Source organism: Myiozetetes cayanensis, unplaced genomic scaffold, assembly GCF_022539395.1.
Source record: "Myiozetetes cayanensis isolate MyiCay16 unplaced genomic scaffold, myiCay2020 scf1, whole genome shotgun sequence".
Taxonomy (NCBI): Eukaryota; Metazoa; Chordata; class Aves; order Passeriformes; family Tyrannidae; genus Myiozetetes; species Myiozetetes cayanensis.
Genome location: NW_026086604.1, coordinates 5,854,821 through 5,882,180, shown reverse-complemented (window position 1 = coordinate 5,882,180; position 27,360 = coordinate 5,854,821). Strand labels below are relative to the sequence as shown.

Genomic DNA, 27,360 nt, shown 5'->3' with positions numbered 1-27,360 from the left:
TCGTGGTGCTCGATGCCTGTTATTATGAGATCCTACACTCAAATATTTCCACCTTTAAAAGACTGTAACTTTCCAAAATGAAATTTAAATTTTTCTGTTTCTGCCTCATGCCACATCCTTCGAAAACTTTTGCCAAATTGCTTAATCAGCTCCACAAATACGGCTGGGTAAACCACAGTTTAGTCTATATTTAAAAGTCTTCATATCTTTTCCTTACACTCCTTATATTTTGGGGCATGTCGGCATCCCCTCAGAATAAAAGAGTATGTTGGGAACAGGCTCTCTGGGGAAGTGGTCACAGTCCCAGGCCTGTCAGACCTCAAGGAATGTTTGGACAATGCTTTCAGGCACATGGTGGGATTCCTGGGGCTGCCTCATGCAGTACCAGGAGTTGTACTCGATGATCCTTGTGGTTTCCAACTCAGGATATTCTATGCTCCATGTGCACTTCTCAAACTCCATTAGGAGGAGGAGTAAAGGGGATCTACTCAATGCATTAAGATCAGATTCCTGAAGATATTCTTTATACAATATATAGGCAGTATTAACATAAAGTCTCTGAAACAACAGTGGGAGTTACCCAACAAGAGCTGTGAAAGACTGAGGGACATTAAGTGGAGGAAAGTGGTGCTGTAGACTAGAAAAGGGAGAAAGATGGAGATTCCGTGGGTTCTTCAGAATGATTTAAAGTGGGAAATGGAGATATTTCGAGAAGAGACCATTTGGGAGTGTGTAAGGTTATTGAAGCTTTTTTTTATCAAATGGGACATACAAAAGATTGTGCACGTTCATCAGAACTGATCTTCCAAGTTCTCAATCTAAATGTTATCAGAACTTTATATATATTATATATAATATGTAATATATATTATAATTATGTATTATATATATTTTGTATATATATATATATTCTTCTTATTCCTCCCTCTCCCACAAACATCAGGTTGTCCAGCAGAATTGCATCTCCCAGACTGTACTGTGGTAGCCCAGTAAGATGGGAGCTTGTCATTATAGCACAGGACCATAGTTCAGTGTAAAGGTGATACAACAGACATTAGATACCAGACTGGTGTTCCCATACTTCAATACTTTAAATAGAAGCAAATTCGTCTATATTTAGAATGACTCAGTGAAAAGAAAATAGATCTTGAACTGCTTTATATGCATGGCTAACTCTTCCAGGCCTCCCACTTCCTGAATGTGAGACAAAGATCCTCATTAAATGCTCCACACTAACTCTCCTCTGTGCCCTTCTGCCTTTCAGGATGTTTGAGCATTTCCTGAAAGGACTGCTGAACTGTTTAATAGACTTTTGTACTATCACTATAAAAATTTAATCACCTAAATTGGGTGAACTAAATATATACTAACTCACTAGATAAATACTAACTCATCAGTATTTTGCATACTTTGAGTGGGCAGAATGCTCCAAGGTTATCCTATTATTACTGCCTCTAAACTCCCTATGCAGTTCATAGAGAGACAAATGCCTTTAAAAACCTAAAGAGGGAGATCCAGGCCTTGGAACATACTAATGAAGCACTTGCAGGAGGCAATCCTGTCCCCTCATGGTAGGTAGCTACTTCCTACCCTTAGAAGACAGGGAAGCATTAAGAAACATTACATGTCTCTCTCCATCCACTTGGGATGCTGCCTTCAGGCTGCTAATGGACCAGCAGCCACTGCAGTCACTGCTAGATCACAAACTAATGACTACAGTATGTGCCCAGAAAATGTGGAAATTGGTTTCTAGGCTCTACCCAACCTAGTCCCCACACATCCCAAACCACAAAAGAACTGCCCTCAATATTCAAGCTAGAGAAAAGTATAAGAACAAGGCAAACAGATACAAGGTCTTATTTTTCATTAAGAACATCATATGCCAGTAAAGAATATAAAAGTTTTTCCTAACTGTTTCCCTAGATGATCATTTCAAGAAGTCAGAGCACATAAATACTGGCGGAAAAAAAAGAGGTTAACTGTACTGATCATTTCTTTTAAAATATCCTTCCTCCAGCACTATTAGACCTCTATTTTATATGCAGAATGGACTTTATTTTATTAGATTTTATTTATGTTTTTTGTTTTCCTCTTTTCAGTCAATATCATCTGAGTAAATCTGCTTTCAAAGTAGTAATATTTGAGTTCCTCCTGACATTCTGACAGGAATGTTTATGTATAGATAAGCACTCCCCAACAAGACTCATCTCTGCCTCAAACTCAGGGATGGTCTCTGGTCTCTTACAGTCTGTCTCTTAGAAAAGCAGCTTGTCCTTCATTATAGAGCTCTCTAATACTTATCAGTCTAAAAGATAAAAGAATTATTAGGAATGGATCAGAAATAAAACAGGAGACATCATCAAACAAATTCCTACCCATTCAACTAAATTCCATGAACCTCCTAACATTTCAAGTACAGACAATCAAATAAAGGATAAAGAAGAACCAGTAAACAATAACCAAAATCAAAATCCCTTTGTTTGGAAGAGGAATACATAACTTTGAGACCTTCAGCTTGGAAGAGAGATAAATGATAAAGACCTCTAAAATTAGCAATACTGTGGAAAAAGTGTGAATAATCATTATCTTGTAAACCACAAAGAACAGCTCAATAGGCAGTCAGCAGGCTTAAAACAAAACAAAAGAATGTGCACTTTCTGTGTGTAATTAAATTATGGGATAATTACTCCACAATGTCACAGAGACTGAAAATATAAATGTATTCAAGAAGGGATTTAGAGACAAATTAATAGATATGTATGAAATATGATCATCCAGATTCAAACACCACCTCAACAAATGTTAGAATCCAAGATAGTTTACACAGTAAGTTTCTTATTTCTTTCCTACACAGATGCTGCAAGCTGCCTTAAGAGACAACTGATCTGATTAGATAAACTTTTTTTTTAAAGAACCTCAACTGAAATTTAAGTTTAAAAAAACTCTTCATAATGTAGGTATGCTGATCTGTACTGGTAAAATAATGTGCTACATGTATGAAGTGAGAATTTGTTTCTTACAATCTCTTTTTGAAGAAATGCATTTTTTCAGCTTCTACAGTATCCTGTGGAATGTGCTCCAAACGTGTAGGATCTCTGGTAAGACAGTTCTGAAAGTCAAATCAACAGAAACCAATCCTACCCATAATCCCCAATGTTCCCCGAGCAAACCTACTCCTATCCTTCAAAATAAAGCTCAAAAGAAGCAAAAGAACCTTTCAATATTTGTATAGGTTAGCTCACCATGAAGTTAACACATTTTAACTCAGACAAAGCAATAGAAACACACACCTGTGAATAGGGGGATGAAGATTCCTGCCTGTTTCAACAGAGCTGGACACCAGATTGGCTGAGCTAAATCAACCTGTAAGCTCATGATAACATAAACACCTGCTTACATTCAGAGGTTTAATTTTCCAACCCTTGCCTAATTCAACATTGGCTTTAAATCAATACAAGGTTGGTGTCTGTTCTCTAGCCCTCCACTCCATTACATGTTGGTGATGCTTTAAAAGAGCCAGCACAGGAGTTCCTGAAGATGAAGAGGGGGGATCTGGCTAAACTCTACACCCTTTCTCTCTTTCTGTAAACACAGTATCAATTGTCTGGTGTATTTTACAACAAAACTGCAGCAACAGGCACAATGATCCAAAGGACAGGAAGCTGGGTTCAGAGGAAAGCACTTGCCTGTGACAGCAGTCTGTACTTATTGACCCAGATACTTTAAAGAGAGGTAGTCCCAATCCTCCTCTGTCCTGAGAGGATCATTTTGTCTGATATTAAATCCATTCAGATGTGCCATAAACCAACAACCATCATTCCATGAGCTACAGAAAACAAACTGTCTTAAACAGAAAATACTATTATCAGTTCAAGACTGTCATCAATTAAACTAAGCCACTCCCAAAATGGTAAGCGAAATTACATTCTTCCACTTCTTCCCCACTGCCCAAAAATCTCTATGGGAGAAGAAACAAAGCATTTATAAATTACAGTAAAGGGTACAGCAGCAGGAGAACTCAGCTGGATTTTATGGACAGTGGTTCCTCCTTGGAAATCAGGGAGAGAAAAAAGTGTTGTATTAAGAATTTGTAGGGGAAAAAAATCCAACACCTTTCAAAAACAAAAAAATAATTATCATCAAGAAATTGAATACTTCATTCTATATTTGTATTTCTTGGAAATAAAAAACCAAAAAGCCCAAAACATTCTACCACACACCATCTTCACAGGAATTGAAAACAACTCTGCTAGTAACAAGCTGAGTCTTTAAAATATTAGAGGTTTTACACAAAACAACAATTTAGATGTTCAAATCTCTCCTGAATCAAACTAATTAAGCATGAATAATAAATTCAGATTAGAAGCCTTGATAATTTACAGAATTTAAACATGGGAAATAGAATACATAAAAACGCCAAAAGACAATATTTGGCTGAATTTACTCACTTGTTCTTAAAAATAGACCACAAAAAAAAAAAAGTATATGCCATTCAAAACTATTTTCAGAGGTGCATAGAACTGTATTTATTTACTTTCATTCTTAATTGTGATGCTTATGAAAAACTGTACTATGTTTCATTTGGTATCAGGTGCATGTGCCCATGACCACTGCAGTCCTTCTCTTCAGGGTCCCCAGGTCTCTCTAGTTACAGACACATAGAATGGTTTGGGTTGGAAAGGACCATAAAGATCATCTAATTCCAACCCCACTTCCACGGGTAGGGACACCTTCCACTAGACCACATTGCTCCAAGCCCCATCCAACCTGGCCTTGAACACTTCCAGGGATGGGGCAGCCACAACTTCCCTGGTAACCTGTGCCAGAGCCTCACCACCCTCACAGGGAAGAAATTCTTCCTACTACCTAATCTAAACCTACCCTCTTTCAGTTTGAAGCCATTCCCCCTGGTCCTACCACTACCTGCCCTTGTAAAAAGCCCCTCTCCAGCTTTTTAGTAGGTCCTCTTTAGGCCCTAGAAAGCTGCTTGAAGATCTCTCTGGATCTCTCTGTAGCCAGGTTGTACAACCACAGCTCACTCAGTCTGCCTCCACAGCAGAAGTTCTCCAGTCCTCCAATCATCTTTGTGGCCTCCTCTGGACTTGCTCCAATGGGTCCATGTCCTTCCTGTGCTGGGGACTCCAGAGCTGGATGTAGCACTGCAGGTGAGGTCTTACAGGAGCAGAACAGAGGGGCAGAATCGCCTCCTTCAACCTGCTGCCCAAACTGCTTTGGTTGCAGCCCAGGACATGTTTGGCTTTCTGGGCTGAAGGACACACTTCCAGCTCATGTGCAGCCTCTGCTCCACCAGCACTCCCAAGTCCTTCTAGGATGCACTGCTCTTAATCCGCACATTGCAGGTCTGTATCCACATTTGGGATTGCCTCAGCCCAGGTGCAGGGCCTTGCACTTGGCCTTGCACTGCACGAGGTCTGCACAGACCCTCCTGTCAAATTACTTCAGTGCCTGCACAGAAAAAAATCTACAGCTCTTACTCAAGCTGTATTTACTCCGTGGATTAGTGCAAGACTTCCAGACTTCCAAAAGCTGTAAATCTATCAGTTTTCACATGCCTCCCAAGAAAAAATTACAGAAGAGGAACATCGGGGAAAATCAATGTTGTCCAACTGTCCTTTCTGGGAAGCGAAAAACTCACTCATCTCTTTGTTCAAAGGGATTTTGAGGAGATCAATTTAGTTGCAATCTACTGAACACATGACTTAAAGCAGTGTCCCAGAACTAAATAGTGCATAGCAAAACTATGGTAAAATGTTAATGCAATACTTCCAAAAGAATCTTTTAGAAGGGAGAAATATAGTATGAGTAGTTCCTTTACACTGTGAATAAAATACAACTAATTCTTAAGGCCTTCTCTATTTTTCTAATTGCCATCTGAAATCTTCACCAATATTTTACTGCACTGGACACAGAAAGGGATATTTCCAAGCATCTTTAAAGCCAGGCAACAGGTGGCTACAGATGGTTAAGTTTAGATAGCGCTTAAGCACCTTTAAACCTTATTTTCAGTTTAACTTTACAGATGGTCTAGCACACAGAAAGCATGGGAGAAAGGAAAAGTGGTTTATCCATTTATATCCTTCAAGAGCAGCCTATAGCAGTAATTCACCTCTTCAGTACATGATATATCTCCATAAAAATGGAATAACAGACTATGAAAGATCTTTATTAAAAACTCTAGTCATTAAAGTATTACTGAGAAGGGAGAACAGCCTAAGAATTACTAGTGACACTAAAATATAGTTAGATAATGGAAATTAATGTGGAAAAAAAGGAAAATCAATGAAAAATAAATTAAAACATAATTGCACTAAGTGAATTATTTTTCTTTTTAATCTTCAAAGAGTTAACCACTTACATTATATCTTCTACAATTTCTAAACTCTGAAAAGTTGGGTGACAATTCATATCTGTCTTAACAGCAATGACTTTTTTATTACACGTATTTTAGCTGGGAACTTGAATGTAATAAGATTACTAATTGTCAATTAAATAAATGAGAGGACCTTCAGAAACAGCTGCAGGTTCACACTTGATCATAAATCCTTTTGGTTCATTAAAGCCTTCTGAATGTATCATGTGCTCTGCATAAGGAACTCCAAAGCTGAAGTTTAACATTTTGAGTCCCTCAAAAAGCATATGTGCAAAGAAAACCCTAAGTTTTTGTTATCCAATGAAAAAATTGTACTTGGTAGTAATTAAGGCACCAACGAGCTCTAGATTTTCATTTCCTCTCCTGCATCACATGCTTCCTACATTTGCTTCATTATCTGTATTTACTATTATTTCATTCACCTTTTTAGGCTAGTTTTGTATGAAAATGGGTCTTTGATTGCACTGTCTACCATGTCTTCCCTTGCCCTCTTTTAAATTCTTCTAGTCCTCATCAGAAATTTAAAGGTCTAAGAGAAAAATCCTTACAAAATTCATAAAATGTAGCACCAGAAGAGGGGAACCCCCAGTTACAGCTCTTTCTAAAAGGTCTGAGGAAAGGAAGAGGTTTGTTCATATCCATAAATTAACACCTACAGGAACTCCTTTACTAACACCTACATAAGCCCCTTAACCAGCCATGAGCCCCTTTTCCCAGCTGAAGGAGTAGAGGACACGAGGGGTGTGTCATGTGTGGCGGGGAGGAGAATGAGCACCAGGATGGGGGAAAAGCCACATGCAGTGGGAGAGGGCAAAACATGGGAGCACAGTGGGAAAAGTAGTGTTTCACAACAGCTAAGAAAGAGCCCAGGGTTACATCACCCAGGAGAAAGGGAGCTGTGGTCAGTGAAATGAAGCAGTGTAGACCTCAAACCACCCCAAAACCAGGCTTCCACACTTCCAGTGCTCACCAGTCCTCTCCCACCTTCCTCCCTATTTACGGTATTGCAAGGCCAGATTTTTAACAGCTCAGTGTAAATCCAAAACTCTAAAACTGTAAATCCCAGACAATGAATGTGAAGGTGTTTTTCTACTTTCCTTCTAAGCACACAGGATATTTGTAGGCGAGTTCATCCAGCTTCCTCTACTATTGCAACTAGAAACACAATTTAGCAAACAAAGTCCAAGTGTATCACAGATCTCAACATCAAAAGACATTAAACAACAACACAGAAAATCCAGCCAGCTTCCAAACCACAAGAAGAAAATAAATAAAGACATTCAAGTTGTTCTGACAGTTATAAGCAAAACAAATCCTCAGAAACATCAGCAATAACAAAAAGGAGAACAACAAAGCTACAAAGCTGAAAATAATGCACAAAACTATTAAAAAGGGATTCTGACAGTCAGGTGTGTTCATGGTTTATATAAACAGGTAAATGCAAGCCTAGTTTAAAAATAAATAGTTTGAAACCTTTATCATAACATAGAACTTGATTTTCAAATATATTTACACATTTTCTGATAAATTATTTGTATGTATATTATATATATATTTATGTTTTCATAAACAATTTTACATTTTTCATAAATATATACACAAATCAAAAGCCATAACAGAGGTTCTACAGGCAAAAAATACTTTTCTGTTCTTTGGTCAATGTTTTATCATTTTCTTCTTTAAAACTATTCACATACTAAACATGACAGATGTTAATGCAGATAACTACCACCAGGTCCAGAAGGTCACACCGGAGAAGAAATGTGACTTAAGTTCTAAAATTATGTACAGAGACTCTGTATCATGATAATCAAATAATAGTCCATATTTTGCATATAATAAATATCCCAAACAGTTTGGTCTCAGACCAGTGACTGTGTTATACAGTGTCAGCATGGTTAAAAAAAAAAATTACTATATAATTGGTGATTCTGATTACCTGGAATAGCTTCATGGGCTGTCAAAACCACACTTATAATAGGATTTTTAGCTCCTGGAACCTGTTCAGTCTCCTTAGTCGATGGGATTTTCTCTGTTTTCTGAACTCTGGGCCTCTTTGGAGTTTTTTCTCGCTCATCTTCCTTCCTGTCAAGGTCAACGTCAGAATCATTACCTAAAGAGCAAACATCAAAAAGAAGGTAACTATGTACAAAAGCAATGCAGGTGATACAATCACTGACACTACAAGAACAAACGGGGAGGAAACGAATGCTACTGTAGAAAGACAGACATTATCAAAACCAGATGTGCTGCACAATCCCTAAAGGGGAACTCTTCTCCCTCTATTTATTAGAATAAGTGTGATACTTACACCAAAAAAAAAGAAAAAGTCAAAATTTTAAAAATGAATTCTCAGAAACATTTGTGTTTCTAAATTATTTCACAGTCCCTCAGTTCAGGAAGGATACTGAGGTGCTGGAGCAGGTCCAGAGAAGAGCAATGAGGCTGGTGAAGGGACTTGAGCACAAGTCCTATGAGGAGAGGCTGAGGGAACTGGGATTGTTCAGTCTGGAGAAGAGGAGGCTCAGGGGTGACCTCATCACTCTCTACAACTACCTGAGAGGAGGTTGTAGCCAGGTGTATGTTGGTCTCTTCTCCAAGGCAATCAGCAGTAGGACAAGAGGGCATGGATTTAAGCTGTGCCAGGGGAGGTTTAGGTTGGATATTAGGAAGAATTTCTTTACAGAGAGAGTGACCAGGCATTGGAATGGGCTGCCCAGGGAAGTGGTAGATTCACCATCCCTGGAGGCTTTTAAGATAAGACTGGATGTGGCACTGAGTGCCATGGTCTGGTAACCACGGCAGGGTTGGATCAAGGGTTGGACTTGATCATCTCAGAGGTCTTTTCCAACCTGGCTGATTCTATGACTCTATACAATTATCTGAAATAAGAATGAATAATCATAATCAGCTGAATTGTTCCTTGAAGATATTTCTTCCTTAAAGCAAATGAGGAATTCCTTATTGAAATTCTTAAAAAAAACACAACCCCCCCAAAAAAAACCCAAAACTCTCAACCCTCCAAAAAACAATAAAACCAAACCAAAAACTAACCAAACAAAAAAAACCCAACCAAACAAAAATAACCAAACCAAACCAAAACAAACAAAAAACCCCTTGTCTTATATATAATTAATTAGCAGCATAAAGATAAAAACTCTTAGTTTATGCCAATAAAATTTCTTATATTAGATGAAGTGGTAGAAAATGCAGGGTGGAGAAAACAAAGTTGGTAAATTAAGACATTATGCAAATATGCTAGAGGTAATGAATAAGAAAAGCACAAACTGATGGAAGAAAATTATAAATAAACCCAGTGAATTTTTCTTTTATTTTTGTCCCCTGAATCTAAATCAGTTGACTCAATCTCCAGAGTAAGTTATTCCATCTATATCCATAATGTGGTGTAGGTGTTCTACTGCGATAGGAACACAAAACCAGAAGGAAATAAGGTGTGCAGGAACCACTTTAGCTTCCTCAGGCATCCTGAGGCAGAAATGTGAACACTGACAACTGGTAATGACTTGATGCTAATCCCTAAATCTGAAATTCATATTTACAACCCCCAGAATGAGGAACAACCACAAAGCAAACTGAATTCAAACACAGTTATCCAGTCACATTTCTGTGGAGTCACATTAGCAATGCTTCTGCCCCAGTTTCCAGCTTCTCTGCCTAGAGAGCCCCCAGCTTTTCAGTGCCTGCTAATGATTTCTTCAATTTCATTAGATAAATTCCTTGATCTAAGCCTCTTCTCAACTACCTTTTTCTCTGTAGACTTCTATGATTTTGGAAAATATTGCTGCTTTATATATAAAGAGTCTCATAATGTCCCCATTTAACTCCCTAATATAGTTGTAAATTATTCATTGCTACTGAACCTATGTAATTCTAACACTGACATTTCTCTGCAATACCTGAAAGGGATATTTGAATATAATGAAAAATTCAAGAAAATTCCAGCAGTTTCAACCAGAAACTGCTTGTGCAGTGGTTTCTTTTGGTGTGATGAGCAGGGGTGAAAGGAAACAGCTGGACTCCATCTTAGAGGTCTTTTCCAACCTTAATGATTTTATGAAACAAACACATTTTTCCACATTTTCTTCATGAAACAGCCTCTGTTAGATTATTATCAACAAGAAAATGAATCATCACAAATTCCTCCGCAGGACCAGGCTACCAACAGAAGAAAGTCTTCTCATAAATATCAGAAAACACAAAGAATGTAAGCTCCTCATTGAATTATGTTTCTCTGAGGCTACTTCACCTACTATTAAAAACAAATACAAAAAGTAATTGGGTTAATTAATCTGCTTTTGTTCAGTGGGCAGTAAGAGTTAGTGTTAGCATTAGAAAAAGAGGAAAAAAAAAGATTTTATATACCCATGGACAAAACATGTTTTGGCTAAAAGAAATTCCAGAACTGTAGATTGGAATAAAAGCTCTGATGAGGACAACAGAATTTTCTCCACTTTGCTTGGGATCATGTAATTCCCAGTAGTCATATGAAGAGAATCCAAGCACCCTGCTCCTAAATCCTCCTTTCTAACCATTAAAAAGTAAGAGTTAATCAGTTTAATGAGGAAATAAAGTGCCTGAAACCAAACAACATAACTTTGTCATTTCATGCTTTTCATGTCAACCTGTAACTGTTAACTTTTGAATACTGGAATTCTACTTAAAAAAAAGGACGAACCACAGACATGAATTTGTGATCCATATTCGTGAATGACCACTATGACCACAGGACCAAGTTAAGAAATGTTTCATGCTGCTTTTCTCTCCTAATGTGCCTCTGTCAGGCAGACCAAGTTTGCTACTTCCTTCAGTCTGACCAAGGGTAAAGGCTGTGGAAGAGGCATGTTACAATAAATACAGCTGATTATGAATCCCTGTTTTCAAAACAGAACTCCAAAAATGCTATTTAAAAAGACTTAAAAGTAACATAAAGAATTGCAACACAAAAATATTTCTTTGCCAAAGTGTTGCTGTGTCACATGCACAGAAACCTTGTACATGTATGACAAGCACTAATAATTAAGATTATGGCCATGGGAAAGTATTTTCCCAAGAAACCCAAAGCTGGTAAGTACTTCAAACAAAGAACTGAATCTCAACTTCCATCTCAATATGAGCTGAGAACATCCAGCCCCTAACAGAAGGACTACATTCACAGTGAGCAAAGGTGTGAGGAAGGTATTGAGTGCCGTGCAAACTCAGTTAACACCAAAAAAGGCCATATGTATACTGGCAAAAAACAGGCAAATGAGAAAATTGAACTGATTTGCTGAATACCTTCAACTAGTGCTGAATATCTGTAAGAACATTCTCACCCTCACGATACACAAACAAAAAAAATCGTCTCCTCTCTACAGAGTATTTGAATTCTGATATTTAAGCATTAAAATTTATTCACTAATCTAATGCTGATGGCAGTAGCTCCATTCTTCCCCTTTCTGAGAAGAATAAACATCTTTCAGAAACAATCTGCTGAAGAAGACCTGGGATGCACATGTTGCCAATACTTTTTGCTACAAACAGAACTATTTCATAGTCTGTGTGTAACCTGAAAGGGACTTAAAAATACCCTGAACCAACACTTCCCATCAAATCACCAAATCAATAAAAATCTTAACACACAGGGGCAGCTGCTTTGCGCCTGAACTCTTTTTACACCAAAAAATCTTGACAGTGAAGAGGTGCTTTAGGAAGGGATTAAGAGGGAAACAAAAGTATGTTTTAATAGAAAACAAGAGCTTCAACTTTGACCACAGGACTCAAATGGTCTTTTTAGAGTACAGGGCCATCTCAACAGCTTTTAGTTCCTGGAATTTAGCTTTAATCTTCCTGGAAAAAATTCCTCCAGTGTTAGTATTGTGGATTAGAGTGTCAAAAGTAAGTGTTTTGTCCCTCACAACAAGGACAATTCAGCTGTATAAAAAAGGAACACCCAGAAGTGATTTGAGGGTAATTTAGGAGAAAATGGAGAATATGCCACTTGAATACTGAAGCCCAGTTTTTCCAGGCTGTTAAAGCCATCATTTGCTCCTGAACAGGTTTGTTTAAACAAACTGTCTCACTTTGCATCTCCCTTGCTAAGCAGTCAGCACTTTGTCAGCTGGCACCTGGATCCAACAGATGGATGAAGTGACCTCCCCTCCCCAGCGACAGCAGTTTCAAACGCCTGCTTGTGTTTGTGCAAGAAATACAACGCTGTGCCTGCGCCTTCGAACACATTGAAGAAATGGTTGTGTTTCCGTTGATTGGTAAAGCCACTGTCAACTCTGAATTAATCAGTGCTTTCAGAGTCCCTTCCAATCTGTCCCAGGATTCTGCTGGAGTTGTTAACTGAAGTGACTGATCTGGGCATTTGTAATTGGATGTATGACACTTCGGGAGCACAGCTACACATCCTTAACTGGCATGTTTTTAAACTACTTTTCACTCACATTACTATTTCTTATCCCCTAAAAAGCACTAATATTTCATAGCAGCAAGAGAGCAGCTTGGAAAAAAGATGAACTGGCCATTTAAAATTAACACAGCCGATTGTTTCTCTTGCAGAAAAAGACATACTACTTGCAGGAAGAATTAGTTTCAATCAGAATCCAGCTGATGGTAAAAACATTTCAAACTAAGGCCAAAAGTGACATCTTTAAGAATTATGCAGGCTCCTAATTCAGCATGAATGAATGGCTTATTCAAGAGAATAGACCGTCCAGTGCAGTAATGTGTCTTCCACCCAAATCCTGTTCCCCAGCCCTTCAACATCCTTACATCTTGACAGAGATTCACATATGATGCAGTGTGGGAGAGGGATGGTGGTTAAAATAATTACCTGTTGTCTATCTCTCAAAACAAGCAAGCTTAGAGGCAGTTGCTGTGAAACTGAGCCAATCAAACAACTGTTAAAATCCCCAAGCCCACCCCAACCCTGCGCTGGAAGCTGAAGCAGTTCTGATTTCTGGCTGGAAGCAGACACAGTGAAAACATGTGGCTGTTCAGGAAGAACCTCAACCCTTCTGTTTTTGTCTTAGGACAAAACACTGGATGGCAGTACCACTAGCCAGCCAGATCCAAATCATTAGCCAGAACTGTTAACTTGGTTTGACCAAAAAGAAACAAACAGGTGTACAAACAGCTCAGGAAGAAGGGAGGCATAGGTTGAATGTGCTTTAAGATTTGGTTTTATTACTCATTATCCTGCTCTGAATCAATTGGTAATAAACTGATTTCCCCTAGCTGTGTCTGTTTTGCCTGTGATGGTAACTGGTGAGTGATCTCTCCCCAGTCCAGCTGAGGGAGGGGAGTGCCAGAGTGGCTTCACTGGGCACCAGAGCACCTGGAGTCCAACCAGAGTCAACACACCACATTTGCAAAAAATTAGGTCACTCTTTTTTTCTTTTTTTTTTTTTTCTTTTTTGTATCCATTAAATATTCCTCTGACCAATACACACTTCAGTTTCAATAGAATTTTATACCGATTTATTAATTTTAATTACTAATGTTCATTATGTTACGGATTTCAACACTTTCCTTGTAGACCCATAAAAGATAGCAAAACATCTTATTACTTGTAAACCTTTATGAATATTTGAGCTTCAGCTCAAAACATATATTATCTTTCTCTCAATAAAGAATTCAATAGAATTTCAATATATATCTTTTCAATATTTGTATGTTTAGCATATTTTATCAAGAGCTAAAACATTATTTTGGTCACAAATATAAAACATTGCCTCATATGAGCTGCTACAAAAGGAAATTAACTCCACTGCAGCCAGACACAGTGAAAATGAAAACATACTGATTATTAATCAGATGTCCATATAGTGCTAAGTTTTATGAGAAAATAGTAAAAATGAATGACAGAAAAATCCCAGAAGCATTAGAAAATTAACTTCAAGTTGGAAAGACATGAATAAAAGGGGAAATAAAAACCAAACTGAATGTATTATGTAACATGTCAAAGACTAAAGAACCTGTGGCCCAAGATCCTTGTGATTTTTAGTCATCTGCTCTGAACTCGTGACTGAAATGTGAGAGCAGGTATTGCAACTCTGGAAGATTCACAGGTCTTCAATAAAAGTCTCCATCCAGCTCTAAGAATTTCAGCAACAGTGAAATCTCACCAAATTAGAAGTTTCAGTCTTTTTTTTTTTTATGTACACCAAAATAAGCGTGATTTCAAGAAGTTTTTATGTCTAGGATAGCTTATTCTTGAAAATTTTGGTATGGATCACATCTGCTCAAGCAACCAAGCAACCAAGAAACCAAAATATTCACTGAACATTATACAGAGACAAAAACACACACAAAATAAATACCTGGTGTAAAACTTGCAGTACTGTGTACTGAGACAGCAACACCATCATCTGTGTATCAGAGAAACATGGAATGGTTTGGGTTGGAAGGAACCTTACAGATCCATCTTGTTCCAATCCTGCTGGCAGGGACACCTTTCACTAGACCAGGTTGCTCCAAGCCCCATCCTATCTGTTCTTGAACATTTCCAGGGATGGGGCAGTCACAACTTTTCTGGGCAACCTTTGCCAGTGCCTCACCACCTCACAATAATTTCCTCATAATATCTAATCTAAACCTACTCTCAGTTTGAAGCCATTCCCCTTTGTCCTGTCACTGTATGCTCTTGTCCCTCTCTACCTTTCTTGTAGGGTCCCTTCAGGTACTAGAAGGCTGCAATGAAATCACCATGAAGCCTTCTCTTTCCCTGGCTGAACAATTCCAATTCTTTCAGCCTTTCCCAATAGGAGAGGTGCTCCATCCCTCTAATCAACTTGGTGGCCTCCTCTGGACAGGCTGGTGTTCTTCCAGTGCTGGGGGCCCCAGAGCTGGGACAGGCTCTCCAAAACTCCTTACTTGATCTTTGCTGAGTATAACTAAAGCTTAGAAACCTAGTGTATAAACACACATATGTGCAGAGCAGTGCTAATTTGGAACAGACTCCCACCTGCAGTGACAATAAATGCTAAGAAAGGCACATAAAGAAAAAAGCTTTACTGATTGAATAATGGGCTCTAAATTGACTCTTACAACACAGGAAAGATTTGTCTTTCTAAATACGTTCCTGAAAACATAAATTCAGCAGTAAGCAGTAGTCAGGAAAACCAACCTCATGTGATGAATCATTAAGGAAAAACAAGAGACAAAAAAATAAATTCATGCCCTGGTGTGAACCTGGAGGGCTCTGCACAGGCTGGCTCGATGGGCCGAGGCCAACTGTATGACGTTCAGTAAGGCAAAGTGCCAAGCCCTGCCCATGGGTCACAACCACCTCAGGGAGTGCTACAGGCTGGGGCAGAGTGGCTGGAAAACTGCCCACCAGAAAAGGACCTGGGGGTGCTGGTTGACACCAGCCAAACATGAGCCAGTTTGTGCCCAGGTGGGCAAGAAGGCCAATGGCACCTGGGGTGTATCAGCAATAGTGTGGCCAGAAGAACCAGGGCAGTGACCATCCCCCTGTACTCGGCACTGGGTGAGTGCACCTTGACTCTCTGCTCAGTTCTGGGGGAGCTGCAAGAAGAGCTCACCAAGCCACTCTCCATTTACCATCAGTCCTGGTTAACTGGGGAGTGGTCCCAGGTGACTGGGATGGCCAGGTGAGTGTGATGCCCATCCATAAGAAGGGAAGAAGGATATGGGAAACTACAGGTCTGTCAGTCTGACCTCAGCACCCAGCAAGGTTATGGAGCAGATCATCCTAAGTGCAATCACACAGTACCTACAGGACAGACAGGGGAACAGGCCCTTGGGATGTCAGGGGTGAGACAGCTCTGGACAGTTGAAAAATCCTACCACTGATGATAGTAAAATATAACCAGGTTCTTTATCAAAGCAAGAGTTTCTCTGCCCCGTCAACATATTCTAAACTTCTTTTAATTAGGCTTTGCCACAAAAGTTAAACTCTAGATAACACTGAAAGTAAAACAGTCATGCTAGTTGTATATCATAATGACAGACTGGACACAAAAGGGCATAAGAAAGCTGGGAAAAAAATCAATGGCAAATTTTGTTTACAAGTAGAATCAACAGGATATCATACTGAGCAACTGCAGCTAAGGCAAAAAGTGCATTTTAACAGAAACACAAAACTTACATAGACAATTTGGACAAAGTCATTGCTTTGTATGAATGTGACATTCACCTTCTAGCAAAGTTAAATAGGCAGCTGAACTACATGATCACTGTAGGTCCCTTCCAACTATTCTATTCTAAATGAATATTCACTGCTGTCTTTTTCAACATACTTTCTTAGATTAGTGGTAGATACCCCAAACCTGTCAGTCTTTAAGAAACATTTGAGCAATGCCCTTAACAACACTCTGTTAATCAGCCCTGAACTACTCAGGCAGTTGGACTACATGGTCATTGTAGGTTCCTCCTGACTAAAAATACTCTATTGTGCTCTGTTCTAGTCTAAAACTCTAAGAGGCTGGATATATTCAACTCAATCTTTAAGGTAAATTTTCACAATGAACTCTCATACGCCAAGGACAGTTATTTACATAAAGTTTTGTAAAAAAGAAGAGGTGAGTTTGGCATCCAGAAAAGCAGACTGTATCAAAAGAACAGAACAGAATGCAGGTTTTCCAAGTCACAGGATAGAAGCCCCTGTACAGGCTCATCCTTCCTCACCTATGTCTGACACTTATCTGTGTGTCCTTTCTCACTGAAAAGCTGCAACCCTCTTTGTGAGAAACAGAACAGTTGCTAATGCAAAACAAGCATATTTCAGGGAGTTTTAAGACTATCATTAGTGCAATAAACATTTTAACTATTTTGAATAAAAAATCCTTTGTTCGACTCTATGCTCAGTTTTGCTTCAGCATGCTTTTTGTGTTATAGGAAACAGACAACTCCATTCCATTTAAAACCAAACACTGGGGATTATAAGTCAGGTCTCACAGTGGAAACACACTGTTCCACAAATGCTTCAGATATTTTTGTTCGTCATTTTCTTACCTCCATCTCCTTCTTCCTCTCCTTCATTTAAGACAATAATGCAGATATGTTTAGTCAGCTGACGTGTGTTGGAGAACTTCCGATTGCATTTCCTACATTCCAAGCTGCCTGGTGAGACTTCAGACAGTTCTGGGGTCTCTTCTGTTCCAGGGGGAGTTTCTTCACTTGGAATGGGGTTGTTTTCTGCTGCATCTTCATCCACACAAAATTTCTTAGTAGACCCTTTAGGTCTGCCCCTTTTCCTCTTCGCTACAAGAAGCTCTAGAGAAGAAAGTTAAAGTTTAAAGGAAGCTATAATTAAATTCTATAGCTAATTAGTTAATATTCCCTCTGATCTCTGAAAAACAGGTACATTAATTGAAGTTCGAGAGACTCTACCCCGAAAGCTTAAAAAAAAGTTAGCATCACACAAATTTATTTCAAGTGGTGGCATTTGCTGGCATTTCTGGTGGCTGCAAAGCAATAATGTTTGTGTTACTGAGATCAGCAGATGTCAAAGTGCCACAGTTTTACATAAATTACACTGCAAGCACTCTTCTAGACTGTTGTGTAACTGTACCAGCACATGTATTCTAACAAGTTGCTTTACTTGCGTGTTCTGACACTCTACAAAAAGCCTGTTAATTTAGATCAGAAATTATTTGTCTTTAGATGTAACCAGAGAAAAACAATTCATGTTTTAAAAGCAAAAGCTCATTGTCTTTTTAATATATTGAACAATTACTCCCTAATATTTCCTGTGGTTATTTATTGTTAGTACTTTCTACCCAAAAGCTGGTAAAAAAAATTGCTGGTCACAAATAAATTCCAGAAGTCATGCAAAAAATGTTCCCTTAATTGAAATCAGAAGTCATCCATAACTCCTATAATTTTACATTTACATATTTCTGTAGAGAAAATATTGATTAAATCAATGAGAGGTAGTGCATAGAAATGCATGATAATGTAAATTGTACTTTCTGCTTAACATTTCTCTCATCACTGCTGTAGAATCATAGTCTGACAAACTGCGATTGACAATGTTAAAGTCTGAAATATTACAAAAAGAGAGAATATTAAAAATACCCAAATCAAACCACAAATAATTTTCAAGTCCAGATGTCAAAAGACCTTATTACATTGGCTGATTTAGAGCATATGGAAAAATAAATGACCTCAAGGCACCTTAAGGGAGGATAATATAGGAGATGAGGAGGTGGTGGCAGCATCTTATTCATAATCTATTCAGCATTTCTCTTAAGTATACCAGGCAAACAAAACCCTACGTTCAGAGACCACTGCTTTGAGTTAATTATTTAATTATTAACAAATGAAAAAGAAAGCATTCTGTCTTCTTATAGGAATGATTGAGTACATGTCTGCTTAAATAAATGAAATAAAACCACCAAAAACCTCATTATGAACAGAAAAAAGGTAACCCTTTCCCCATAAATGTTTGCAACTCTCCATCAGTGCCCTGAACTTTTGTGCTACTTCAGCAAAAGTAGTTTTGTCAATTATTAGCCAAAAAGAAAGGGGTGATTTCAGTGCTCTCAAAACTCCTCTTTGCTACTAGTCATGTTATTTTGATATCCATTGATCACAGTAGTCAGTATTCGGTGCCTGGAGTTGAAGAAATTAACATACAATTAAAACAAGCCAACAAACAATAATTATCTTTACATCAAACTGTCAAAAGTTCACACTTGGTTAATGCATCCAACATGAGGAATACAGATGTGGATACTGCTCAGGTTACTGTAAAATAATGAAATCCCACGATTGGAAGAGTGAATGCAAACACCATATTCTCTGTGTATGATATTCCTTTCAATTCTTTTACAACACAATCATCAGATTACCCAACAAAAGAAATTAAGAAAAATCAGGTCGAAGACATGGTTCTGCCTGACTGTTTTAATGTAAACTTCAGGAAAAACAGAGCAGCACTTTCACATTAAGACAGAAATTGAAAAAAATCTTGCACAACAGTGGAAATGTGAAAAGCACTACTTTAGAGGGCTGGTGGTGGAACCTCTGCTATGGCTTACAGAGATTGCAGTTCTTATCACTGTGACTACTAATGGTGTGGCAAATATATAAAGGATTTGCAAATTTTACAAATGTTTGTAAATGTGCCCATCAGCAGGAGAATTTACAGCCGTCCCCAAACATTTAAAAGGGTGGTGGTAAGTGCAGGGCAGCAACAAGCACAGGAAGAGAAGGGCTCAGATGGGCCACTGATACACATCACCAGAATTTTTGAGGCTTATCACAGTCCTTTCTTTTCCCTGCTCCTTGGTTTCCTCTTTCCAGAACAAAATATATCTCAAGATACTTTGAGCTAGTGATGCAAGAATTAAATTTTTAATGATGCACATGACCATAAATTCCAGCTGCCTCTCTATCCAGCTTGGCCCCAGTGGGTCCTTCACACTACATCATATAGTTCCAGCTCAAAGCACCACCTAAGATTAACAACACACTGCAATTTAATAGTAGCACATTGTCATTCATCTGCCAGCACATAACCAAGTTAATCAAACATCACTTGCTAGAAAAAAGAATCTGCTTAACTGCTAAAAATAAAGCAGTGTATTAAATAAATAATGAAAAAAATCCTAACACTTATTTCAAGGATGCTTAGTCAGACCTAGAAGTATTAAATTGGTCATTAAAAAGATTTTAAAGTAAGATCCTGTTCCCCCAAGAACAAATTAGTTGTTTCTGGGGATTTTACACTCATTACAAACTCACTGACACCAATCTTTACACTGACTGGTATTGGATGAGCAACAGAAATACTCAGGGAAGACTTTCTGTGCTGTGCTGTATAATTATATACTCAAAGACATACAAAAGGCACTTCAAACAGAAAATAATGAAATAAACTATATGTCTGTTTTTATACTGTTCCTTCATAGAAATTATTCACAGAAGGTTCTCCAAATCAATCTATTTAATACAAGAACTTTGTCAGAAGTCACAACTGCAGGTGTTCATTTAAACATCCTGAGCAAATCTTAGCAGGTCAATGCATTATGCAACATGAATCATTCCTCAAATGTCAGTGTAAAAAGCTTATATTTCATCCATTGCAACAGTACATGGCTGTATTCAGAATCTTCTGCACGAGGTGTCATACAAATACATCTCATCCACAACCTTATCCTGTTACTGTTCTGCCTGTGTATCACAGTACCCAGAATACCTCTTATCCCTCAAGAGTGAATGTCTGCTCTGGTTGTGTGCTGTGTTCAAGCAAGGATGAGGCTGATGCACATGCCATGGTTTTAAGTGACCTTAATGAGATAAACTCCTTGGAGGAAGTTATGATATTCAGGCTGAAACTTTCTTCAAGGTTTCATAACTGACAGGGTATGTATCCCATAACGCAGATATAGCCTAAAACAAACAGTGATCCATCAGGGAATAACATTATGAATAGACGAAGCCAGGGCCATTGATGCTGTCCCTTAAATCTTCACCAATCCGACTAAGTAGAAGCCAAAAAGAAAGCAGAGTTTTGCAAAGCACTTTGAAGGAAATGGAGATCACTGTGAAAAGTTATGAAAGGAAGTCCTACAAAAAACTGGAGTATGAGTGACTACAATTCCCAGTAAATACCTGTCCTTTCCCAAGCAAAGATGTCACACTCCAGTGCTGGACAAAATGTGACACAGTTGTGTAACAGCAACATCTGCCTGCTACCCTTGGTCCCACTTCATAACAAAATTCTAACACTGTCCTACCAAAATGTTTAGGACAAATCAACTCTAAATAGACCATGACTTAACAATGGGAAAGTGGCGTGACTAAACAAAATTCAGCAGAGAGCACTGTCAATAAAATAACATCAGAGTAATAAACATAGATTACTTGCCTAGCACTTTACTTGTCCGCAGTACTTATAAAACCATTAATTTATTATTCAGGCAGAACAAAGAGCTCCATTAGCAACTCAGCATTCACTCATCTATACCAACTGTGGAAGAGCTACAGCACTTACCAATACTTGGAAGAGACACTTGGCTTTCAAAGGACAAAAAGATGTTCATCTATTAGTCACCAAGTACTAAAAGGAAGTTGTAATTTCTAAGACTGTCATTCATCAATTATTTCTCCTTCCAGTGACAATACTGAATTACTACAGAGACTAGTTCACTGACAAAAAATTGTACATTATAAACTTTTCAGCTGCTGCACATTCTGTAACAGGAGGGAAAATCGAATGCTTTGAAAGAAGAACTCTTTCCAATTCCTAAATTGTAGAAAACCCAATTTTTTAAAAACAGAACACAGAAAATAATTGAATGGGACATCAGAACCCTCTTCTCCAATCAGTCTGTGTGATGGGAGAGGAAAAATGCTAAGAGGAGCTATGCCTAGAATACAATTTGAAATCTATGGGAAAGTAATTTACCTTGACACTCTCACTGACAGCAGATGGCAAAGAGCTGGGCTACATAATCTAAAAAAGGTGGCACCATATGAGTATATCAGATGAATAAAAGTATTCACCAAGAATAATCAGGAAGGTAATTTATGGATATGTAATTTAACATATTAATGTTATATTTTACATAATTAGATTTGCAAAGTTATTTCTTAAAACCTATATGTCTAATTTCTGTTGCTTCAGATCATAATGGCAATTACAAACCATTCTCATAAATATACAACGCATGTTGAACACGTACAATACAGAAAGTCAGGTAGTCCTGACACAAATGCAAAGAGAAGTTTACAGGAGAGTTTTTTACTAAAAGGAGTAAGAATGTGTTACAAAGTACCACCAGTGTACTGTGCTCAGAAACACCGTTTAGTGAACGAATAACAGGAAACAAAGATGCAAAAATGGAAGATGCATTCTGCATGCCAGGGGAACTCACTTTATACAAATAAAATAAAATTAGAATTGCATTTTGAAACCTGATTTGAAATTCATTCACCATCTCCCGATGTACTGGTAATTTTGGGCATTGTGTGACATAATAATCTGGTGTGATTCTTCCTCACCAACCATTTGAGGACACGAAATTATAATGGAATACTGTATGACCTTGAAGTTAATATAATTACTGCAGGTAAATAAGTGAAGAGAAACCACATACACACATTAATGTTAAAAAAATTCTTTAAATTATGATATTAGAGTGCTTTTGATTTATAAGCACACAGTTTTTTAAATCCAGAAATCATGACTGGGAAATCCTCGTACTTGTGTTAAGTAAGAGGTTTGCCTACAATATAAATCCATTACTCAGTAAGGGGAACAAAAGAAGTTTAATTATGAAGTCTGAATCTATTGCTAATATTCCAAGAGATGGCAATTATGATCAGTTAAAAATGAAATGGAATGAATGTAACTTCTGACACTGCAGAGTAAAATTGTTCTGTATAAGTAATTCAACCTCTGACTACCAGACTGCTGTATTTACCACTGTCAATATCAAAACACAGTTATAAATTATGAATCGTGCCACTGCCTTACTGAAATAGAACTACTAATATTACCTGAATCACAACAAACAAGTCAGACAATTCAAGAAGCACATCTAAGCGTCAAGATACATTCTCATCCATGGTGTCCTGCTTGCTTTCCACTGCTGTTATACAATCTTCCCACTGCTATTACACAGCTCAAATTAAAGCTGTAGGAAGTAGACTTTGCTGTACTTGACATTTAAAACTAATGAACCAATGCCATCATCCCCTCTGACATGTTGAGTTTATCCTCATCTGTCATATGATCTATTCTGTGCTGAATGAAATCCAGGGTGGCAATTGTAGAGTGATTATTATAAAAACAAACTATTTAAATCACTCTGTACACAACACAGAATCATCACACCACAGGCTTTATTAAAAAAACAAGTAACACTGAAAATTACATTCCTCTCAATTTATGAATGTACCTTCTCCATCTTTGCTTGTGTTTGTGGGCACTGTTAGAGGCTGGAGAGGAATAATAATGTCATCCACACTGGTTCCTTCTTCTGTGTGCTTTTCGGAGACATGAGACAACAGTTCGGACTGATTTGGTGAAAATAAGTTACAAAGCTTACACATGAAGATGGAATTGATCCCTGAAAAACAAGTTTAAAAACAAGTAATTAATATTTTCAAAATTAAGTTATTTGTGCTACCAGTAGTTATTGAGGTTTTGGTTACTTAATGCACCCAACAGACAGTAACGAGGTGAAACAAAGAATGTTATATAATTAAATGAACACATTCATAATACATCCCAGAATGAATTAATTTAAGAAATGGTTAAACTCCTACCCAGGTCGTCACAGGGCTAAAAACTTCTGGCTTAAACCTTAGAAATTTCCTAACAAGGCCCAAAAGCAAGCAGGACAGATTAAGACCTATTTCTCCCTTCCAGCCTCAGGCAACATTACAATTTTATATATTTTCAAACACATGGTAAAATTATATAAGACATGAAGTCCTTGTCCAGTTTTGTTGTGTATCACATTGGTATAAATGCAAAATATTTTATCCTACAAAGCAGCTCTGAAATACAGTTAGGCTCCAAATCCTAATTTATGTTCACGGACCTCACTGTTACTTTTTATATACTTGACCTTTCTACTTACCTCACACCTAAACAAGTCTAACTCTCTAATTACTTGTGTAAGTGCTGGAAACAAAAGAAAGGAGGAAAAATTAAACACCATGAAAGATAAAACTTCCTCACTATAGTAAAAAATAATTATATTTTTATAAAAAAGGTATGCTTTGATATGTCATTTTTGCCCTAGAACATTACCACAGGCACAAATCTTGAGCTACAAATGTTAAGTGCATGGTTTCAGGGGTCATCATCCTTAGATGTGGCTCTGCCATAATGAAAGAGCGGAGAGGAAGGTCAAAACATCTGCAGTGCTGCCAACCACAAAGTGGTTCATCACATGACAGTCACAGCCATGTAATCACATCCTTCCTCCTCCAGGCCGTTCACTTCAAAGCTGTACAAACATCACTTTTTTCTGCTTTTATCCCAATATGTTTGAAAAAGTTATGACCACTCTGAAAAGTATCAAGCCTCATTTTGACCCACCTACATGGAGAAAAATAGGCAGGAATAGGAGTAAAATTTAAGAGAGGAGACAAAAATTGTGCTCTTATCAGAACAAATCAGCCACAGAGGCAATATTAATGTTCAACATTAAAAAAACCATCTGGTATTTCATACACTTTGACATAAAAGTTTCATGAAACCTTCCCGTTGATTAAAAAAGAAAAAAAAACCAACAGACTAAAAACCTTCAGAGCAGCAGCAAACAACAAATTTCACTAAAACTCTCCTTGGTCAATGCTTTAAACAGCAATTTGACACAACTTTTTAGACAAAACTTTGTTTTTTGTTTTTGTTTTATTTATTTTTTTAATTCACAGGTACTTGAGGCGTGATGTGAAAGCGAAACCTCAGGAATGTAAGTAACAATAAAGAAGGATTAATATAATCTCAGCTAAAAAAAAAAAAAAAGCTCAAAAATTTCTGGCAGAGAAATTAAGGGGACTTTGTTCTCTCTAAAACTGATGTTATTTGGTTTAATGGTTTGAATTTTCAACAGTCCCTGCCCTGCTCCCTTCAGGGTCCAATGAAACCTAAAAATAAAGAGGAGCCAATTTTAACAACGTGCTTGTTCTCCCAGGACACACATATAAAGTCCTGTCCCAAAGACTGGTGTCACTCCCTACGGAAAATTATGTCCATCCATCCACTGAAACCAACCTGGAACAAGCAACACTATTTGAGGTACAAGCCAAATCACAGATCAGATGAATAAATACAAAAATAAAAGTGATATTTTGTGAACTTTGGGATGAATCCAGGGGTAAGAGAACAGGAGATCTGTATTTTGGGACCTATTTTCAAAACAATCCTAAGTAAAAATCACTACCCTCTACAGCATTATTCCACTTCCCTCATGACACATTAATTATACAGTTCCCCCCAACACACAAGAAAAATCCTTCTTTAAAGTGTCATGAAATTTAAGAGGAGCAGAGGTATCTCTCTTTTACAGTTATCTGTACTTGAAACATAACAAAAGCACTCCTCAAAACTAAAAGGCAGACTATGCCTTCATCTCTTTCAAGACATCTCTGAAGAACAATTCCAATGCTGCTCCTGTTGTTTGACATGTCCTCTGTGTTACACACAGGCAGCCATGTAAATGTACGGTACACTCAGCGTGTTCTTGGGAGCTCGGTGGGGTTCCTTCTCAGCCTTTCTGCTGTCTCAGGCACACAGATATTTCTATTTTGATTGCAGCGTGTTTATAATGGAAATGTTCCTTTGAACTAGTTCTGCTCTAGTTAGCACCATTCTTTTTTTTTTTCTTTTAAGTGAGTGAAGCATGTTTGTGACCCAGTGGATGACAACTGTTTTCTTTAAATGCAAATGCACATTTAAGACCCACAATAAAACCTATAAGCATTTACCTAAAGGTTTAACTGAAATGACTGAAAATTACTGAAATTCCATGATTTAGCTGCCGCTTCTGTTTTGAGGTTTTATTTGTCACTTGTTTCTGCTTCCTCACCTGCTGGTTGTTTTCCCTAGAGGCTCAGGTTCACTGCTTTTCGTCTCCTGTCTCCTCTTCCAGCAGCTGTAATCGGTACTTGCACACCCCCTTATCTCCCACTCCTCCCAGGGAGGACAGGGAGATGGGCAGAAGGGCAAGAAGGATCCCCAAAGGTCCCCGTGGTTGTTTAAAGTGTCTGATTACCAAAACCATCAAACAAGTAAAGCTGGACCAACCCCAGAAGAGAACTGGAGGCAGAGGACGGTGTGTCAGTGAAGGTGCAGGGAGCACCAGTATATCACACAGAAGATGTGTGTGCTTTGCCCAGAGGAGAGGTGGAAACCAAACTGAGCAAAGAAATTATTTTAGCAAGAATGACTGGAAAAGGAGGTCAGAGAGCAGAGGATAAACTGTGCTGATCACCAGACTAAACAAGTATGGAATAAGCAAACAATAATTGATTAACCAGTTGCTAATTAGGTGGTGTAGCAATAAAGCAATGAATTATAGTCAATTTAGTGTAAAAATCAAATAAGGAGTAAGTTAATTAACTATGCAGGGAATCAATGGCTAATTAGTGAATAATTAATTATGTAGGAAATCAACAGAGCAATTAATTAGGAAGGAATTAAGTATGCAAAGAAAGAAAGAAACAGTAATCAAGTATGCAGGTACACAAACATCAGGAATTTCAGCCAAAACCAATTTGGAACATTCCATTCACTAAACATGCTTTGTGGTAATTCGTTATATTCAGTTTGCTTGCCCATGTAAGCTATGCTAAACACACATTGAAATAAATAATACCAGTAATTTTATTCTTAAATGGAAATGTGAAAAATGAAGCTATAACATAAGTGAAGCCATTTGTTTTAATTCTTCCCAAAACCTCAGTATATTTCTTAATTAGCTTTTTTTTTTCCTTTACACTAATCATGTCTGCAGAAAAGGGAGCTCAACAAATGGATGACTAAAAACAAATAGCAAGTTTCAGACTGGAAGTAGATTCCCTGATTCCCAAACTCCTTTGCAAAGAATAAAACAGTATCTGTCCTGTTCTGCTTTAAAGCTGGAGTGTGGAAGAGAGAAGAGGGAAGAAAAAAGCACTTATCCTAGAAAAGTCACTGAAATTAACAGCATTTAAGGGAATCAGGTTATATATTACTGCCATATATACTTTTAATTATCGTATGACAAAACCTAATCCAGAATTATTTTAACTAATTAAAACATTTCATTTTTCATAAAATGAAGGATCAGGGTTGGGTATTGTTTTATTTTTAATACCTATTTTCACAAGAAACACAGAGCAAGGAAACAAATCTGTATTTATATGCCCTAAATCATTCTAATGTATCCAAAACTTTTCTGCTCTCCTTGAAGTGTAGGCAACAGTTAAAAACTTCTGTAAATGCCTTCGAAGTTCTAGAGCTATTAAAGGAACTAGAACTTCATAGTTAAATA

General features: G+C 37.7%; 1 protein-coding gene across 2 annotated transcripts in view; it reads right to left on the bottom strand.

Annotated features, from left to right (window-relative positions):
• ZFAT (zinc finger and AT-hook domain containing) overlaps positions 1 to 27,360 on the bottom strand; it is a 122,397-nt gene that overhangs the window by 44,528 nt on the left and 50,509 nt on the right. For both annotated transcript variants that reach the window (XM_050306650.1, XM_050306642.1), the window contains 3 exons: positions 23,272 to 23,442; positions 17,375 to 17,635; positions 8,331 to 8,504 (listed from right to left, as the gene is read on the bottom strand). In XM_050306650.1, coding sequence (XP_050162607.1) covers positions 8,331 to 8,504; positions 17,375 to 17,635; positions 23,272 to 23,442 — 606 coding nt within the window. The remainder of the gene's footprint in view (positions 1 to 8,330; positions 8,505 to 17,374; positions 17,636 to 23,271; positions 23,443 to 27,360) is intronic.